We start from the raw sequence: 15,668 nt of genomic DNA, 5'->3' as shown, positions 1-15,668 counted from the left end.
TTGAAGGATTTGCAGCACCTGCAGCAGCTCCAACAACAAAATCTCAACCTGCAACAGTTTGTGTTGGTGCATCCAACCACCAACTTGCAACCAGCACAGTTCATCATCTCACAAACGCCGCAGGGGCAGCAGGGTAAGCATTTTCTAAATGGGCTTTGTAGAGATGATGTTCTATTAAGCTATCACTGGTGTCTCCTGCATTCAAGAAATCATTTTAATCTGTTTTGTTTCAGGCAGATCACCAACCAGAGGCATAAGTAGCCAGGGACATGAATTATTAGGAGGAAACACATTTGATGTTTTTGTTGGGACCATCTGAATAAACGCAGCTCAAAACTCATGAGCAGAGGCTTTTTCTAGCCCTCCTCTTTGTGGAAGCAGAGTTAGAACTCTTTAATGGTGCCATCATTCTTACCAAATGTAGAAGATAATTTCGAAAATTACAATATTTATATGAATCTCTGTAGATCATCTTTGCTTTAAAAAACACACCACAAAGCTGTATAAGGTAGAACAAAACACCTTGCTATAGGTTTATGAAATCCAGTAAGTGGTCATAGCTCCCTTTACTGGCAAGTTCCCACACTCTACTCCCTGTTTCAACACAGTGTTCTTTCTGACATTTTCACCACATAGGATTTAAGAGGATATACAATTTGCACCAGTTCTTGCTTCAAGAGCATTGTGCTTACCAGAGCCAGCTTCTCCCTGCTGCAGTTCAGTTGTTTTTTTGGGAACTGACAGTGTCAACGTGTTTGAAATAATTTCCTTCAGCTGTGGGCAGGGTCACAAGTGCAGCACACTAAGGAGATGCACATTCTGTGCCTGCAGGATGCCATACTGCGGTAAATCTTTCTGATCAATTGCATTTATGTAGATTTGCTTATTAGCGTCTTCTCTTTCAGGTCTCCTGCAAGCGCAGAATCTCTTAACGCAACTACCTCAGCAAAGCCAAGCCAACCTCCTGCAGTCTCAGCCAAGCATTACTTTCACCTCTCAGGTCAGTCATCTTCCTAAAGCTGCTTGTTCTTGCTTTGTGAGGACAAAACGGGATTTGGGGGTAGGAGGGAAGGGTTCAGGATGTAGTTCATGATAAAGGTTGACCTCACTCATTGGGATTATAAATGGGTAATCATAATTCCTTAAGACTGGTCAGGTCAGTAGACAGATTTTTAAATTAATTTACACATAACTGTTGATGACAAATATTTATATACCGCTTTTCAACAAAAGTTCCCAAAATGATTTACATAGAGGAATAAAAATAAACAAACTGTCAGGGGTTCGTGCATATATCATTATTGGATTGTATATTTTGAAATTATTGGAAAACGTGGTGCTAGCATTAGATTGCAGTGAAGGCCTTGGAAAGGATAGTTAGATACTGTGATGTGCCTATACCTACAAAGATTAGAATCGTTCAGTGTTTTTTCCCGTGACACTCTATGGTTGCATAAGCTGGACTTTGAAGAAGCAAGATAGAAAAAGTATTGACGCTTTTAAACTGTGGTGCTGGAGAAGACTTTTGAGGATACCACGGACAGCCAGGAAAACAAACAAATGGATCACAGAAGAAATCAATCCAGAATTTTCACTCAAGGCACAAATGACCAGGCTCAAACTATCCTACTTTGGACACATTATATGAAGACCCAGCTCCCTTGAGAAGTCCATAATGCCGGGGAAAGTTGAAGGAAAGAGAAGAAGAGGGCAACCAGCAGCAAGGTTGATGGACTTGATTGCAACAGCAATGAATGCACCACTGAGAGACCTTAAAGGCCAAGATAAAGACATCCTGGAGAGAATCATCCTGGAGAGAATCTAATATCTATCTATGTGATCGCTAAGAGTCAACACCGACATGACAGCACTTAATCAATCAATCAACATTAGAAAGCTACTACAATAGACAGAAGTTTCAGTTACTGTTAGAGTTTAAAAAGTGCATTCATACACACAGGTTTATTGACCATTGGATAATTTGCGTATATGCTACAACCATCTTGCTCTGAGGGGAGGAGAGAATAAAGTGAGCCAAAGGAGTTCACCTTGTTAAGTTCTATGCATGTAGCTTTATTTATTGTTGTTTATTAAGCTTTTTTGTTGTTTATTAAGCTTTTTTGTAAACTACATGGGAGGTTTGCCTGGAAAAGGGTATAGAAATACCAAAAACAAACCATAAGAACATAGGATGCTGCCTTTTACCAAGTCAAACTATTGGTCCATCTAGCTCAGTATTGTCTACACAGACTGGCAGCGGCTTCTCCAGAGTTGCAGGCAGGAGTCTCTCTTAGCCCTATCTTGGAGATGCCATGGAGGGAACTTGGAGTCTTCTGCATACAAGTATGCAGATGCTCTTCCCAGAATGGCCCCATCCCCTGAGGGGAATATCTGAACAGTGTTCACACATGCCTCCCATTCAAATGCAAACCAGGGCAGACCCTGCTTAGCAAAGGGGACAATTCATGCTTGCTCACTTCAAACAAAGCTTTTCAATGAAAGGTAGTTTGCACACTGAGTGCTTACATGGATGTGTTGAATTAGTTATACATCTTTCTGTTCTAGTATAGTGTACTGTTGCTAGTAATGTTCATAACTGAAAAGCCATAATCTCTCTCGAGCTGTTTGGACATCACTTTTACTTTCTGTTTTCTATAAAGAGAAATTGTCTATTTGAGTGTGTAATCCCTTGGTTCAGGCAATCACTTCCATAGATGGAGTGAGGAAGAAAGTGCCTCCTTGTTTATACATGGAAACATTAAATAGTAGAGAAATGCCTCTGAAATTTGTCGTATTAGGAGTTGTCCTAGTTGAGTAAAAATCCTTTTGAGATTACGTTAGATGCTTATTTTAGAAATGAATGTAAATAAAATGCATTATTTAGGCTTGACAATATGTCCTAACAATCCTACACAATTGCTTAGCTGTAATTGTTCTTTAAGCAGAATGTTCCTTGTGTCATGTAGGGATCCTGTGTGCCTAGGAGAGTTTGTAGTTTCATCATTTTTGGCTTTGTAAAACCATGTTGTTCTTTTACTCTTCTCTTGTTTTTTCATGTTTCTTAGCAGCCAGCAACCCCAACGCGCACAATAGCAGCTACCCCTATTCAGCCACTTCCACAGAGCCAGTCAACACCAAAGCGAATTGATACCCCCAGCTTGGAGGAGCCCAGTGATCTTGAGGAGCTTGAGCAATTTGCCAAGACTTTCAAACAAAGACGGATCAAACTTGGATTCACTCAGGTAAGATAGAAAGCTTTAGATCTCTCTAGAAGGAGTTAAATAACCAGTGTTCAGTTTGGAGGAGGGGATGCGTGGGGGGGGGTTGAGCTGGAGGGATAATATCACCTTTTCTAATTAGAAATGATTACCTATATAGTTTATTAATAACAAATATATGATATTGATGTTAAATGTGTAAGCTTCCATGTGTAATATATTTTAATTAGTCCTAATTTAGACCCTCTCCATCTGACTCCTATGAGTTTTTTGGATTACAGTGGATTAGTCTGTCAGGCACCCAGAGTTAACTCATGTACATTTATGAGTTCTGCACCTGCACAGTGCAAAGTTCAGAACTTTCTAGAACTAACAACCTGCTCTTCCTCTGGGAAATTTGGGTCTAATGTACATTGTAGTTGTGGCAAGATCCCTCCCTCCCACTCAATTCTCTTTCAGTCTCCAGAGAAGTATTCTAGGTTCCCAGGTTCAGCACTTTATGTAGCATTCATTGATCTTAAAGCTGCATTTGATTCAGTTTCTAGAGAGAGACTGTGGTCTAAACTGGAAGCCCTTGGAATAGATAAAAGATTACTCGAACTTATTGTTAGTCTGCATAAGCATACTTGTTTGAAAGTTCGTTATGGCCCATCTGGACAGTTAACATCGGAAATTCCAACTTTTAGAGGAGTACGTCAGGGCTGTATACTTGCTCCTATTCTGTTCAACATCTATGTTAATTCTGTGGTTTCTTGTTTGTCCACCCTCTCTATTCATCCACCAAAGTTAGCCAATAGGCACGTCTCCATATTATTATATGCAGATGACATGGCTATTATGTCGCAGACACCTGTAGGCCTTAAGTGCGCCCTAAGACTCTTCTCATCATTTTGTAACCAAGAGTCTATTGAAATAAATTATAGTAAGACTAAAGTCTTAGTGTTTGCCAAGCGAGCTAGGCGTTATAATTGGTCTATACAAGGAAACAAGATTGAGCAGGTTAATTCCTTTAAATATCTAGGAATTACGTTTCACTCTGTTGGCTCTAGAAATGCCCATTTTAACTCCATCAGACAATCTGCTCAAATGGTTGTAAATAAGATCAAATCTTATCATTTTACACATGGTGCTCCTTTTATACCTGCGACAGTGAGACTTTATACAGCCAAAGTACTGCCTTTGCTCTTATATGGAGCCCAACTGGGACCGGCAAGTAATTTTGCCTTACTGGAGGCTATCCAGACTAAGTTTATTAGATCCATTTTGCAGGTTCCATGTTGTGCTCCGAATGCTGTCATCAGAAGGGAAGTTGGTCTTATTAGGGTGGAATCCTTATACTGGTGCTGTATCTTTCGATTTTGGTTAAAATTGAGTTTTGGACAGGCGGGTTTAGCCTCTTTGGCTATGAATGATGGTTTTAATTCAAGCTGGAAACGAGCTGTGTTGAGCAAATTTTCCTCTTTTGGCCTCTCCATAGAGGATTTGCATACTGTAGGAATTGAGCAAGCCAGGAAGTTAGTTAAGCAACGTGTCCTGGATATAGAAGTTCAACAAGAAGGTGCATGGCTCAAGCAGGGCTTATACTTAGGGAGTCAAGCTATTAATCTTAAACCAGCTAAATATTTTGATGTGGTGCTTGTCCCTAAATTTAGACGAGCCCTCACTTTAGCACGTTTAAATGTTCTTCCTACAGCAGTATTGGATGGCAGGTTCAAGGGAGTTCCGCTATTTTTACGTCTTTGCCCATGTGGCAAAGGGGTTATAGAATCCACCTCGCACGTTATTCTTTATTGTGATTTTTATAGGGAACCCCGTTTAAGACTTTTATCTCCTATGTTAGACAATTTGCCTGGCCGGTCTGATGAATTTTATTTAAATTATCTTTTAATTAATGAGGACACTGATATTATTTCTGTTATGGCCAAGTTTTGTTATATTATTTGTAAAATACGTACTGCTTTATTGTAAATGTTTGCTGGTCAATGACCGAATAAACTTATAACTAACTAACTTTCAGTCTCCACAGCAACCTCTTTGAGAACTTTGGAGTTTCTACTCTCTAGTGAGCCAAGACCTACTGCCTTGCTTTTCCTTTTTCCTTTTTTGTTGTTTGTTTTTCCTATCTCATTTTCTTCTATTTTTCTTTTTGGGATTCTCTGTAGTTGGGTCATGCACCTATAGTGCAGTGGCCACCTTTAAAGAATTTTCTGTATGATAGCAGGCTACTGGCTGCAGACTGGCACAACAACTCCTTGCCTTTTTTCCCTTGGTGAAGAACACAGTTAACTGTTTCTCCCGTTGCCAGAAATTCACAAAACAGCCTTTTTGAAACAAGTTTGCTTGTCTCCAGATCAAATTGTTGGAACAAACTCAGATTTTGGCTACACCAGTTATTTCAGCATGGTCACTGCCCACTTCCCTCCTATCTGAGTGCCATTATGTCTTCCTCAGATTCAGATTTTCCTCTGATCCTAAGTGGTCCAGGAACAAAGGTCAGGAGGAGAAACATTGAGGTCTGGGTTCCCTAGTTTCATGCATCCACGTCTTATGAACCTAAGGCCTTCACATCGGAGCCCTTTCTGCACTGCTGCCTTCAGGGTTGCTGTACTTGCAGTACCAACATTGCAGATGTACACTGCTGCGGTAGGAGTCAGCTCTTTCACTTCTACCAAGATATCCCCTCAAGGATAGTCAGCAGAAGCCAGCTGCTGGGAAGAATAGCAGTGCTAAAAGTGACTGATGTTGCACTCACAGAGCACAGTATTTTTAGTAAGAGGGAAAGAATGATCCCCACCCTGAAAAGCTCACAATCGTTTCATGGACCTCCCATGAAGCTGCTGACCCACCCATTTTTATTGTGAGAAGGGGGACATGTTTTGGGTCAGCACTAATAGAAATCACTACCTTTTGAGGTGACCCTGTTTTTCTTCCAGATTGATTTTCCTTTTAGGATAAATTATTTTTTAAAAACACACATAAAACCCCCACACAAAAGTTCTGACATAAAACATTGGGCCTGCTGTGATAATTTTCTAAAGATACCTTGTAAAGGTAAAGTGTGCTGTCAAGTAGGGATGTGCAAGGAGCCGATTCAGAGTCCCATTATGGGCCTCCAAACCGGTCCAAAGAACTGCAAGTTCCACTGGTTCGAAGGCGGTGGAGGTCTCTCTTTAAGGGGGGGGAGGGTGTACTTACCCTTCCTGCCGCTTTCCCTCGGCCAGCATCCATGTCTTGCAAAGCTGATCGGGGCGGCAGAGTACCTCCCTGCCGCCCCCGTGCCCTCGTCTCCCGGATATGATACTCAGATTACCTTGTATCTGAGATGATGCCTTTCAGCATTGTCCTGTATCGCTGCTGACCGATATAGTACCAGCTGGGATTCGAACTGGAAACTTTCTGCTTGTTAGTGAAGCATTTCCCTGCCGTGCCATTTAAGGTGCATTGATATGAAAAAGTCATGTCAGAATAGTGTCCCGATAACTTTTCCACAAGAAATCCTTTTGAGCAACTTTCAGCAGGAGGCAGCTTATTCATGCCAGTATTTATAGATGACCCGTTCTAACTTTTTTTTAACATGGATGCATTTACTTTTAAAATATATATGTTGTATCAATTTTTATTAAAATGCATATGTACAAAATAATTTATATCAGCACAAGCATCTGTAACACTTTAAATAAATAAATAAATAAATAAATAAATAAATAAAATTATTTTCCATTATGTTTTGTACATAAGACTATCAACTGTACGTACAACTGTTATATTGTCAAAGATAAGAGTATAAGCTACAATAGTGACAACATTTCTTATACATTTTACTTGGGTATGATCTAGTAAGTTAGAAAAGGAGGCCAATTGTGAATGAACATGTGCATGAAATGTGGCCTACCCTCCTAGAGGCATTTATGTGGTGTTATTTTGTTCATAAGTTTTGTTCAAGACTTGGTAGCCACACAATTATAGATGGTACCTGATGCTGTTTCCATTGCTTTGGCTAACAAAATTCTAGTTGTATTAAACATATAAACTAATATTTTGTATTGATTTTTTACTAAACTGTCTAACTGCCTCAGGAGTATAAGCTGACAATCCATAAAAGTGGATAAACCAATAATTATATGAATATGAGAGAGAAGAATAGGCATCTTTTTATACTTCTGATGTATAGTAGAGCATTTCACCAATATGATTCCAAACAGCATGGTATTTACTTAACCATTCTATTGTGTAGCTATATACATAATTAGTTTTTAATGATAGCTATTGCTTAATTATGTAAGAGGGTAGTAATTAGAAAACCTAAGTAATAAAAATTAAATTCTCATAATGAGATTGTGTGTGTGTGTGTGAGAGAGAGAGAATTCTTTGCCAGTGGCACAGGGGGTTACTTTTAGATTCTTATAGATATATTGTTTTGTCTTTCAGAAATAATTACTAGGTTCTAGTTTATATAGAAGACTAATTGCCTATTACATTTCAATTTTCAAGTAGTAATTTTTTTGTCAAAAGAGGGCTTTACAGTTTAAAATTAGTGTCTAAAGCAGGTTGTTTGTAGTTTGAATACTATAGTTATTAGAATCTGTTGTGTATGCAAAAGTGTGGTTGTCCTATGTGACAGGAAAAAATATGTTATACTAGGGTTTTTTTCCGTGTGTTTTTCCAGAAGGTCTTACCTTGATCTGCCATGAATTGTAGTAGAATTAAATGAGTGTATGTATTCAGTCCTAAGACTTTTTGTACCTCCTTATTTGTGGAAGCAATCAATCACTTAACCTTTCAAGGCAATGTTTATCCTTTCATTTTTTAGTGCTGGATTTGTTCCTAAACCTAATTTATGAACATTTTTCTTCCCTTTTGGCCTGCTCTGTTTGCCTTAGACCCTTAAAAATGCATTTTGAAAATATATTTTTCCTAAAGACAATGTAATTCTGCTGCAAGGTAACAATAGAATCACTAAGGCAGAAGAAATCTTGGTGTGTTTCCTTGTATCTGTCATTGGATTTGTAATGAGATGAATTGCACATGTAGTGAAGTTATTAGATTGAAGTAGATGTTAGTAAACAGTTTTCTTTCCATCTGTGCAGGGTGATGTTGGGCTCGCTATGGGTAAACTATATGGAAATGACTTTAGTCAAACTACTATATCTCGCTTTGAAGCCTTGAACCTCAGCTTTAAGAACATGTGCAAGTTAAAACCACTTCTGGAAAAGTGGCTCAATGATGCAGGTGAATAAATAGTTTTTCTTCACATTATTTTTCAAAATATCTCTGTATATGCCTGGTGAAATTTCAGAAGGTTCAGTTTCAAATTTGCTTTACAATTTTTCAGTTTTACGATCAAAAGTGCTCTTGCATGATGCTGGCTGTAGTATGAAAACAGTTATACATATATAGTGGCTGACATCCTAACACTCTGCTTGTGTTTCATATTTTCACTAGTGCAACGTCCTTGCACTTGTCACAGTGATAATCAGATTGTGCTAAGCCTAGAGTTTGTGTTCCAGACTAGTGTTGCACTAACACAAACAAGGTGCTCAATCTGTGGCATGCCTCATATATTTTATTGGGAACCTCTGCGCAAGAACGCAATTTTGAACATCCCTGTGAATTTCTACAGCTACGCCATCTTGTTCATTGTGCAAGTGCACCATTTAATCAGGATGTTGGTCAGTTCTCTTTCAAGACAGATGCTCATTAAAATGTACTCCCACTTTGTCATCATAAGCTCTATTTGACCCTGACATCTTATATTCATATATAGATGTGTACAATGCTGAAAAGGACCTGAGCAAAATGCATTGGCTGGCTAGTTAGTGGTTTGCCCTAAATGTGACCACATCTAGCAAGGTTTGATCAGGTTTTGCTTCCCACTGCTCTTAGTGGAAACTGAGTTTGGACTGAAGTGGGAAATGTATAGCATTGGGTTTGAGAAGCAAGTACTGTTAATATCTAGAAATGCCTTTTCTAGATAGAGCCCATATAGGTTTGGAATTCTATGCTGTAATTTAGACAGATGTGGTGAATGATAACTTTTTAAATCAGACTGCTATTTATACTATAATATTATGTTAGTTATGCTTGCATTGTTTGCTTTCAGAAAACCTCTCATCTGATTCAGCTCTCTCCAGCCCAAGTGCCCTGAATTCCCCAGGGCTGGGGATTGAGGGCTTGAACCGTAGGAGAAAGAAACGCACCAGCATAGAGACCAACATACGTGTGGCCTTAGAGAAGAGTTTCCTGGAGGTCAGTAAATTTGTTGAGACGGTTTTAATAATCAACTTTATTCGTTAGCCACCCTGTAACAAATTGACATGGATTGTGATCCGTTGTGGTCATAAGGAATGGGTTCTGCGCCTGCACAGGGCCCTCGCAGGCTGATTGATTAGCTCATCGTGACGCCCCCTCCCACCTGCACGTGCCGTACCAAGTCGTTAAAAGAGGAGGTTGGGGCGTCCAGTTTCCAGTTTCTCTTTGACCGCCTTAGCGTTCAAACCTCATAGCTGTAGCTCCTCGGACCTTAATTTCTTGACTGACAAAATTGAATTTGGATAATGGAATTGAACAACGGACTTAGGCTTGGATTAACAGACTAGACTTGACTGATATTTCTACAACCTGTAAAGTTTGTTGCTCCTTCTCCAAGCAAACTAGGCAGAATAGGGCACTGTAGCTTTGGGCTGCGTTATATGACGAGGCACTTTTCCCACCAAAGCCACACCCCGATACTTCACCGACATCGAAGTCAACATCGAGCGCAACATCGAAGGTGACTACGGAATTGAACTCTACGGCATCAAGGGCACAGCAGGATGTCTGCGGAACTGCACTTTGGCAGTCTAAAACCGCGTTGACTGGCACAACAAAATCTGGTGAAAACAGTTACAAGAGACCAAAGGATGTTTCCAGAAAAGAACGCAAACATAAGGACCGTGAGCGCCAAGAAGAAGTGGCACCCGGGGGTTCGGAGGCATCGCATCCCTTTCCTGGTGGCGGTGCAGACATTTGAAGGCCTTTTTTGCTCTCCAGAGTTCTAAGGAGTCTGTGGCTCATGGTGCATCCTCGATGTCAAGGACCCCGCCCACATCGATAGTGGCACAGCTTCGGGTGTCGATATCAACATCGGCGGAACAGGACCAACCCACCCCATCGATGTTGAGGACTCCAGTATTGACGGAGAGAGTGCTTCATTTGCTGTCTCCAGCACGAACCCCGAGCCAGTCTCCTGTAACCCCAAGAACACTGGAAATACGGGCGCAGGACGGGGAGCATTATACTGACCTGAGGGATCTGATGGGCTCAGCCATCAGCATCCACCTTCCAAGGCTTCCTGAGTGCAGGACTCTATGTCGAAATGGAGGAAGAGGAGCCTGAATGCCCACCTAAAACGCCTTCTTGTTCACCTTTGCGTGCCCAGCATTTTTCGGATGGACAATTACCCTTGCTGCATTCTTCGACGTTGATGGAACCATCCATGCCGATGCAACCTTCAACATCGAAGCCGTACACAACATCAACTCAGCCCTCAGCATCATTGCAACCCACGACATCGACACATCCTTCGACGTCTAATCTACTACAAGTTACGGCAGCTCAGTCTTCGATGTCCATTTCACATATGGATCAACAAGCTATATACTTACCATCGAAGCAGCCAGAACATGCCTGCGGGTTCCATCATATATTACCAGATGCTTATGCAGAGTTTTTACGGTGGAGAGCCAGACAGGCACCTGAGCAGGTGCAGCAACAAAATCAGCATCAGTCCCACATGCATTATGTGCCTCAACCAGTATTGGTGTCGGAGCAACCTGCTGATCAACCATTGGCGGCACCACCCCGACTACCGCAACTCACCCCAACAACCACAACTACATGTTCAGCCACTGTTGGCAGTACGACCCCAAAAACTACATGTTCAGCCACATGAGAAACCAGGGGGCAGAAGAAAGCAGAAATCAACCCCTCCGCCCTCAGAACCACCCTCTTCACCAGGTGACTGTAACTTGGAGGAGGATGCTTTGGCAAGTTCAGATTCTGATAACATCAGCAGGAAGTCTGATCCACCATCGGATGTGCCACCAAGACTGTCTACCTCTCCCACAGAGGAGTTAAAGGCATATCATGCCCTTATACGGGATATTGATGAGGCCCTGGGAATAGATTTAAAATCTCCAGACACTGATGTTGTAGACCCAATATACAACATGATGGGCAGATCTAAAACATCCCACCTGGTGGCCCTTACTATGATACCAGCAATTAGTAAGGCGGCCAAAACAGCGTGGGAGGCCTTGGACGTCTCTACTCCCACTTCAAGGTGTTTAGAGAACTTATATAGAATATGCGAAGAAGAGAATACATACCTTTTGCGTCATCAGGCGCCTAATTCGCTGGTCGTGGACTGCGCATCAACATCTCAGGGAGGACATCGTCATACAACACCTGGGGATAAAGAAGGCCGTAAAATTGATGTGATGGGTAGAATGATAGATCTATACCACAGCTAGCCTAGCAATTCAGATAGCAAATTATGCTGCATGCATGGCGCGTTATAGTCACTTATTATGGGACTCCTTGTTACAAGACTCAACGTCCATGACTCCTGAAGAATTCCAGTTGAGATTTAATGAGATCTATCAAAAACTAGCAGCAGTGACTAGACAACAGTTGAGCGCCTTTAAGCATCTGGCAGAAACAGAGTCGCACACAATGGTGACAGCAGTGAGCATGCGCCACCATGCCTGGCTTCGTTCCACGTCATTGCAGCAAGACATGAGGGAGAAGGTAGAGAGCCTGGCCTTTGAGGGAAAAGGCCTTTTTCACGATGATACGGATTCTACTATGGAATCGTTGAAAAAGTCAAAATTCACGGCACATCCCTTTATGACATCTTCAGGCCCATCGGGCAATTAATCAAAGGGCCACTCTTTCACTCGCCAAAGGCCCTTCAAATACCAGGACAGGAGAGATTTCAAGAGACAATATAGACCTAACCAGCGGTCTAAAGGCTTCCGCCAAGAATTAAAAAACAATGCTACCCGTCCGAATAAGGACAACCCGAAACAGAACTTTTCATGGGACTGTCCGTCCACTGCACATGCTGACAATATCCTTCAGCCACAACACTGGCTCCTTACCACCCATGAAAGCCGGTCATTCCAGGACCATTACCATCAGTTCTGCAGTTACCAGAAATACCATCAAACTGGCAAGCCATGCCCAAGCATGGCACAATATAACATCAGATCACTGGGTCCTAAGGATAGTTCAGACAGGCTATGCGCTGGAGTTCAAGACCAAGCCGCCGTTCTCCAGTTTGACATTCACCACAGCCACAAAAATAATGCAGGAGGAAGTGAAGGTGCTGTTAGAGAAGGGAGCGATTGCTCAGGTGCAGTGGCTGGACAGGCTGTCGAGTTATTACTCCCTGTATTTCCAGGTTCCAAAGAAAGATGGCGGAATCAGGGAAATAATGGACCCTGGGCAGCGACCTTAGATCTGAAGGATGCTTACTTTCATGTAGGCATCCAGGAAAATCACCGCAAATATCTCCGGTTCACGGTAGGGAATTGAATATACCAATATCAGGTTCTACCCTTTGGTCTGTCTACAGCACCACGGGTATTCATCAAGGTGGTGGCAGTGGTGGTGGCCCACCTGAGGACACAAGGGATGATGGTCTATCCGTACTTAGACGACTGGCTCCTGGTGAGCCACAACAAGGAATTGCTATTCAAACAGATTCCATTCATGATCCACCTACTTGAAGATCTGGGGATCAATATCAGTTGGAAAAAATTGAACCTCGTCCCCAAGAAACAAATAAGTTTCATAGGTGCAGTGTTGGATTTCGAGAAGAAGAGAGCATATTTACCTCAGGACCGCATTCAGCAAATACTTTCACTCATTCAGAGGTTTGTACAAAACCTGCGGCAACCAGCAGTGCAGATTCAGAAACTGTTGGGCCTGATGGCCTCCTGTGCCACAACAGTTCTGTACACACGGTTGCGCATGCACACGTTGCAGCACTGGTATCTACGCAACTTCCGTCCCAATGTGGACAGCCAAAACATGTGCTTAGAAATTCTGCAAGTGATTTTGAAGGAGTTGCATTGGTAGATGACCAACAATCTGACACAAAGGTGTAGCATTTGAACCACTGGCCCTGAGCCGCTGGATAGCGATGGATGCGTCATTGACAGGATGGGGTGCGCATTGTGACGGCCATTGCATCCAAGGGACGTGGTTGTGTTTCCAGGTCAGGCAACATATCAACTACTTAGAACTGATTGTGGTGTTCCTTGCTTTGAAGGTATTCCAGCCACAATTGCAAGGGTCGGTGGTCCAAATAACATTGGACAACACGACGGCAATTGCCTACATCAATCGCCAAGTGGGGGCGGTCTCCATATCATTATGCCTCATTGCTCAAAGAATATGGAATTGGTGCATTCGCCATGTCATCTACCCGACTGCACTCCACATAAGAGGCGTAGACAATCACTTGGCCGACAGCCTTAGCAGAATTATGGATTGTAACCAGAGGCACGAGTGGGAGATAAAGATTACATACCTCGGAAAGATTTTCAACACCTGGGGGGTTCCCACGACGGACTTATTTGCAACATATGCCAACAAAAAGTGTGCAAGCTATTGCTCGCGTGCAGGCATTGGACAGGGGTCCCTGGGGGATGCGTTCCAACACACATGGAGTGTGGGCCTTCTTTATCTCTTCCCACTGCTGCCAATGATAGGATGGGCATTAGGGCAGATTATTCGAGACAGAGCGAACTGCATACTACTGACACTGTGGTGGCCATGCCAACCCTGGTTTGCACCGCATCTACAGTTGTCACGTTGTCTACAGTTGTAGATGTCACATCTACAGTTGTAGATGTCACCGCATCTACAGTTGTCACTACAGTTGCCAGATCTGTTGCAAAGAGAACAAGGAAAGATCTTGCACCCAGAAGTTCATGCATTAAAGATGACAGCCTGGAGGATCGCTCAATGAAGGACATCCTACTCAACAGTAGGAGACAGTCCACACAGAGGAATTACGCAAGCAAGTGGAAACGCTTTAGAGCCAGTATGAAAAGTAGGGGTGTCAGGCCTTTACAGGCCACTTCTCAGGACGTATTGCTATACCTTACTTCCTTGAAGCTAAAGGGCTTAGCTAACGTGTCCATCAAGATACATTTGGCGGCCATTTCGGCAAAGCACAAGGGTTGGAATGGGATGACTGTGTTCTCCCATCCAGATTGCAAGTGCTTCATGAAGGGGTTAAATAATTTATATCCACCTGTATGACGGCCAATGGAGCAATGGAATTTGTTCTTGGTTTTATCAGCATTGACAGAGGGGCCATTTGAGCCCTTGGCGACTGTGCCCCTCAGACTGATTACGTTAAAGTCCGCTTTTTTGGTGGCAATCATGTCTGCAAAGCGGGTGGGTGAACTAACAGCTCTCCGGGTAGATAAACCATAAACCAGTTCTATCCTCACAAAGTGGTCATGAGATTAGACCCGCGTTTTCGCACAAAGATTGTGACGGACTTCCATATTAACCAAGAAGTCGTGTTACCCACCTTCTTTCAAAATGCAGAGACACCCTTAGAAATAGCGCTCCATTCCGTGGATGTGAGGAGAACCCTCTTATTTTATTTACAAAGGACACAGAGTTTCAGATAGGGTTCAAAGGAAAATGCAAAGGCTGCCCAATTTCTAAGCAACGCCTGGCACATTGGTTAATGGAAACTATCTGCCTAGCATATAAGTGACAGGGTGTTGCCCCACCAAAGACTGTGCATGCGCACTTGACTAGGGCGTACGTGACATCAGCAGCCCACTTGTCTGGCATTAGGATATCGGATATCTGCATGGCGGCCACGTGGTCTTCACAACTGCCATTAATCAAACACTATGCTTCAGATTTGAGGATGGCAAAGGAAGCAGATTTTGGGAGAAATGTGCTGAAAAGGGTGTTAGCATGAGCTAGGGTTTACTGCACCCACCTCCTAGAGGAAAGCTGGCTAATCACCCATTCCTTATGACCACAACGGATCACGATCCAGATATACAGGTTGCTTACCTGTAACTTAAGATCTGGAAGTGATCCGTTGTAGTCATAAGCCCCTCCCGACCATCCCCGCTGCAGTACTAATTGGAAGAAAGCAACATTGCAGTTCAACTTGTGGATCGTCACCTTGTGCGGTCTGCGAGAAACTGGAAAATGGACGCCCCAACCACCTCTTTTAACGACTTGGCATGGCACGTGCAGGTGGGAGGGGGCGTCACAAGGAGCTAATCAGTCAGCCCACAAGGTCCCTGTGCAGGCGCCGAACCCATTCCTTATGACTACAACGGATCACTTCCAGATCTCAAGTTATAGGTAAGCAACCTGTATTTCTCTGGGCAGCTCACAACACATTAAAACATCCAATAAGAC

General features: G+C 42.6%; 1 protein-coding gene across 10 annotated transcripts in view; it reads left to right on the top strand.

The window, feature by feature from the left end:
* The window catches only part of POU2F1 (POU class 2 homeobox 1), a 212,784-nt gene that overhangs the window by 160,836 nt on the left and 36,280 nt on the right, over positions 1–15,668 (top strand). For 8 of the 10 annotated variants that reach the window (XM_053307316.1, XM_053307320.1, XM_053307310.1 and 5 more), the window contains 5 exons: positions 7–133; positions 906–1,000; positions 3,066–3,242; positions 8,306–8,447; positions 9,319–9,464. In XM_053307316.1, the coding sequence (XP_053163291.1) occupies positions 7–133; positions 906–1,000; positions 3,066–3,242; positions 8,306–8,447; positions 9,319–9,464 (687 nt within the window). The remainder of the gene's footprint in view (positions 1–6; positions 134–905; positions 1,001–3,065; positions 3,243–8,305; positions 8,448–9,318; positions 9,465–15,668) is intronic. The other 2 variants (XM_053307311.1, XM_053307314.1) reach the window with 1 other exon arrangement.

Source organism: Hemicordylus capensis, chromosome 3, assembly GCF_027244095.1.
Source record: "Hemicordylus capensis ecotype Gifberg chromosome 3, rHemCap1.1.pri, whole genome shotgun sequence".
Classification (NCBI taxonomy): domain Eukaryota; kingdom Metazoa; phylum Chordata; class Lepidosauria; order Squamata; family Cordylidae; genus Hemicordylus; species Hemicordylus capensis.
Note: the sequence above shows the minus strand (reverse complement) of the source record. Positions and strands in the feature narration are given on the sequence as shown.